Source organism: Budorcas taxicolor, chromosome 11, assembly GCF_023091745.1.
Source record: "Budorcas taxicolor isolate Tak-1 chromosome 11, Takin1.1, whole genome shotgun sequence".
Lineage (NCBI taxonomy): Eukaryota > Metazoa > Chordata > Mammalia > Artiodactyla > Bovidae > Budorcas > Budorcas taxicolor.
In genome coordinates, this window is record NC_068920.1 from 37,447,923 (window position 1) to 37,452,923 (window position 5,001).

The following is a 5,001-nucleotide window of genomic DNA, read 5'->3' on the forward strand; positions in this document are numbered from 1 at the left end:
AGCCTGCCAAACTGAAGTATAACTGTTCTTGACTCCTCACTTTAGTCTAACCCCAGCACCATCCTCACATTCTTCTACAATAAGAGAGAATTAGAACCAATTCCAAGGCGCTGGTTTAATGCTTCTTGTGTGGGGCTTCTTTCTCCCTTTTTTTCTGTTTCTTTCTCACTTGATGTTTTTTTTTTTCTTTTTTTTTTTTTGCTGAGTTGGGAACCCAGAACTTACTCACCAAAGCTCAGGAGTTGTACACTCTTGCTGCTGTTTCTATTCATTCTCTCCTGGTCACACCTGCTGCAACAGGACACAAGGGAGAGAAACAGTGCAACAAAAATCCTCAACAGTAGTCCAATAGCTCTTCTTGGGCTTTGGACTTCTCCCTTTCCTTCTCCCTTTCTGGCCCCCCTTTCCACACCCCTTGCCTTAAGAAACACAAGAGCTCAAAAATCTTAGGTTCCCATAGGCCTCCTGTAGGTTTGGTAGCTGCTAAAGGAAATCTGCTTAATCACACTGGCATCTCCAGGACTAGATAAGAGACAGATAACCAGTATCTATGGCAAATGTCTCCATCTTGTACAGAAGTTATAGATGTCTGGCCATATGTTGATACGTACCCTTCCACAACATTTTCTTATGCTGAGTTCTCAAAATCAACCAATTATTACAATGTATACATTTAACAATTGTATTCATTGGCTAATCTATAGATAATGTCACTGCATGAGTTATAGCTTATGGGATCTCAGGGACTGAACCCAGGCCGTGGCAGTGAAATTCCAGAATACTAACCACTAAACTACCAGGGAACTTCTCAATGAGTTATTTTCAAACTCACTCTGAACTGAGCAGAAAGTTACACAATTTTTATACCTAAACCAATAAGCCACATATACTTTCCCCCAAAATAAAAACTCTCACTCATTTTCAATTCAAATAGATGTTTTCATCCTCATGAAACCATGCTCTTTTCAGATGAATTTTAAAGTTATGCTGATCGTGAAACAGAGAGAGAGGAGAGAAAAAGGTAAAGAGCTTCATCATAATTTTGTAGCCTGAAGGAAATGTCACCACTACCTTAAGTGCTTTACTGGCACTCTCTCTGCTATGATCTTAGGAGCTTCTCTTGAACAAGTCACCATCGTTCCCTCACAATAGTCTGAGAATGGAAAAAGCAAGTAGTCTGAGACTGGAAGAACATGCTATTCCCACCCCACACCCGAGAATATATCTAAAGCCAAAGTCTAACACAAAACCATGCTCTTAACAGAGTTATTTGTCAAGATAAGGAATAAAACAGAAGCATATTATATTGCCATGAATAAACAAGGTGTCAGAGACCCATTATTTCAAATCCTTTAATGGGGTGCTGCACAAGTTTTTACCCTCAATATTATCAGGATTTGACCGAATGAGGGCTTGTTTTTTTCTTTTAAAAGAATTTTAAAAATTGTTAAAAGGGATGTGGGAAAGAACCAGCAGGAGGCGTATACCTCAGAACCGTTCTAATTCCAATTTCTTCACCTCTTCAACAGTCACCCCCAAGCCGCCAGTTCCGGGTTCACCTTCAGCGTTGGCAGTTAGAATCTGCACGACGCAGCACACTCTGAATTCAGACTGACAGGACCATTGACAAATCGCGAAGCCGGTTTCCTTTCCCTGGTCCAATCATGGCTGCCCTCGTGGGAGAGCTAGTTCTGGGAAGAAAGGGGCAGGGCAAGGGGAAAGGCGTTAGAAAACACCACCCACCCAACATCTCACCAGCAGTAAAGTGGTTCTCTTCAACACCGGAATCTATGTATTAACCTGTCTTTGTATCGTCAAGATGTCTCTTTCTAAGAAGTTAACTTTGGACAAAGTGGATGTGAAAGGGAAGCGAGTCGTCATGAGAGTTGACTTCAATGTCCCCATGAAGAAGAACCAGATTACAAACAACCAAAGAATCAAGGCCTCTCTCCCAAGCATCAGGTACTGTCTGGACAATGGAGCCAAGTCAGTAGTTCTTATGAGTCATTTAGGTAGACCTGATGGTGTTCCAATGCCTGATAAATACTCCTTAGAGCTTGTTGCTGCTGAACTCAAATCCTTGTTGGGCAAGGACGTTCTGTTCCTAAAGGACTGTGTGGGTCCGGAAGTGGAGAAGGCGTGTGCCAACCCAGCCACCGGTACAGTCATCTTGCTGGAGAACCTGCGCTTTCATGTGGAAGAAGAAGGGAAGGGCCAAGATCCTTCTGGAAATAAGCTTAAAGCTGAGCCAGATAAAATAGAAGCCTTCCGAGCATCCCTCTCCAAGCTAGGGGATGTGTATGTCAATGATGCTTTTGGGACAGCTCACCGGGCCCACAGTTCCATGGTGGGAGTGAATCTTCCCCAGAAGGCATCTGGATTCCTGATGAAGAAGGAGCTAGATTACTTCACCAAAGCCTTGGAAAACCCAGAGAGACCATTTTTGGCTATACTTGGTGGAGCCAAAGTGGCAGACAAGATCCAACTCATCAAAAACATGCTGGACAAAGTCAATGAGATGATTATTGGTGGGGGAATGGCTTACACCTTCCTTAAGGTATTGAACAACATGGAGATTGGTGCTTCCTTGTTCGATGAAGAGGGAGCCAAGATTGTCAAAGAAATTATGACCAAAGCTGGAAAGAATGGTGTGAACATTACCTTTCCTGTTGACTTTGTCACTGCTGACAAGTTTGAGGAGAATGCTAAGGTTGGCCAAGCCACTGTAGCATCAGGGATACCTGCCGGCTGGATGGGTTTGGACTGTGGTCCTGAGACCATTAAGAAGTACGCAGCTGTGGTGGGGCGAGCCAAGTTAATTGTGTGGAATGGACCTGTAGGGGTATTTGAATGGGATGCTTTTGCTAAAGGAACAAAAGCCCTCATGGATGAAGTTGTGAAAGCCACTTCCAAGGGCTGTATCACCATTATAGGAGGTGGAGACACTGCTACTTGCTGTGCCAAATGGAACACTGAAGATAAAGTCAGTCACGTGAGCACTGGAGGAGGTGCCAGTCTAGAGCTTCTGGAAGGTAAAGTCCTTCCTGGAGTGAATGCCCTCAGCAACCTGTAGTTGACAGTGTCCCTTCCTACTTACTCTTTTCTGTCCACAGCCTTTAAGTCAACTTAGTACTTTCACATCTCAACTCGACTTTTGTTAAAATGAACCTTTAAATAAAAACTCAGGCAATATGACCAAAGTATGGACCGACCATCAGAAACTCTTAACATCAGCGCAGCAATGCACTCATTTTAGTTATCCCATGCACTTGCTTACTCTCTTCAGGTTCTCATTTGGACTTTACCGTTGTGATTCATACAAAGTGAGTTACTTATTAAAATGAGTTGAATAAGCTGAAGCTCTCTCTCTTAATTTTTGACCAACTTTATTATTGTTTCACTACTTGACCCATGGAAACAAGACAAAAATGGTTGCTGAGGAAGGGTGGAATAGAAGCTGACAAATTATTAAACATATTAAACAATGAAAGAGCCCAAATAAACTGAGAAAAGTAATTATATTTAAGAATTTGTGGGTACCATTAAAGCTCTGCTAAGGGGAAATTTTTTACTAAATAAGAAAGAGAAATAAAAGATACATATTAAGCCTGAGAAATTAAAAGGGAAAAAATTAAACCCAAGGAAGGAAATATAGCTGTGTGTGCAGATATACAAGAGTGCACATACATGGGAGCTAAAAATTAAATCCAATTTCAAATAAAGAAGTAATTGCTTTATTTTTAAAGTGGGTATTATTTAATAAATAGATAACTGTTAAATCTTAAAATTGGGTTTTTGAGATAAATAAAAATATGTGCATCTATATAGTTTAGTTATGGGGAAAAGTAGTGCACATGTATAGTTTAGTTATGGGGAAATGTAGAGATGTGAAAGCACTTCCATATTAGAAAATAGAATAATAAAATACTAAGAAATGTACAAGAAATGAAAATACTTATTGGAAAATATTTTGCTTAATTCTGTGAACCAAGAGCTAGTCCAGGGCAATGCTGCTAACAAATTAAGAGTGAAAATGAACAGTAATTTATCCCAGCTGTCATGGCCTTTGTCCCATAGCCTCTGATCAATTCTATATATTCAACTTTCTGAATAATTAAGTTCAAAGTTAAATCTTAATATACCTGAAATTTTACCTTATTTCTAAGGATAATATTAACAGTGCCATGCTACCTCTAGGGAATATGAAGGAGTTAAGATATAGACTCACGTATAGAAGAAACTGACCATTGCAGTATTTGAAGCAAGATTATAGCATGTTATTCTCTTGCATAGAAGTCTGGGTTAAATAGGTGCTCTCTTCTTCATGAGGTCATCTTGTGAAAAAACTTGCTCCTCCGAATAAGGGAGTTCCACTTGCCTAAAGTGTCCGTCTGAGTTTTATTACCTGATAGGCAGCCCAAAGGGAAAGTTAGTACAAGACAGTGTATTTCTTTTAAACACCAAAAACTTGCAAGATATTTTTTTTCACTTATTCTCTTGGCTGTTAGTTGTGTGATAAGTCCTTTTCTGCAAGGGAAACTTGAGAATGTATTTTCTCCAGTCGAGCAACTTGTATTCTGAAAGGTCAGGGCAAGGTCGGGCGTGTTGAGACATGCCTGGGCATGCCCGGGCATGTCGGGACATGTCCCAGCAGAGAGCCGCAGACAAGCCCTGGAGGCGGGCCGACAACCAAGCCGTCCAATCAGGAGCCGACACAGAGCCCTTGGACACCAATCACCGCTGAGCCCGCGTTTTCTTCCTTATATGGGAGCCTGGCCCGGGCTATAAAACCCTTCCCCACCCCTCATACCTTGCAGACTCCCTTTGCTTCGCAGACCCCCTTCGCTTCCTTGCTCACCCGCCCCCGGGAGTTCTGCCCGAGAGCGACCGCCCAATAAAAGGCCCTGATCAACGGTCCATAGGGGTGGCTCTTTCTTCCCGTGGCGTTTCTTACATATTCTACTAAAAATCTGTTACTGAAAGGAAGTAGATTCTGTTAGT

The 5,001-nt window shown here is 41.7% G+C and overlaps 1 protein-coding gene across 1 annotated transcript; it reads left to right on the forward strand.

The window, feature by feature from the left end:
• The first annotated feature begins 1,819 nt into the window (after positions 1-1,819).
• On the forward strand, positions 1,820-3,073 carry PGK2 (phosphoglycerate kinase 2). The gene has a single exon (XM_052649594.1). It carries the CDS (start codon positions 1,820-1,822, stop codon positions 3,071-3,073), a length of 1,254 nt encoding a protein of 417 aa, XP_052505554.1.
• Positions 3,074-5,001: the final 1,928 nt, after the last annotated feature.

Excerpts from the sequence above, each read along its gene's own strand:
- PGK2 (XM_052649594.1), top strand. The coding sequence starts at position 1,820 with ATGTCTCTTTCTAAGAAGTTAACTTTGGACAAAGTGGATGTGAAAGGG.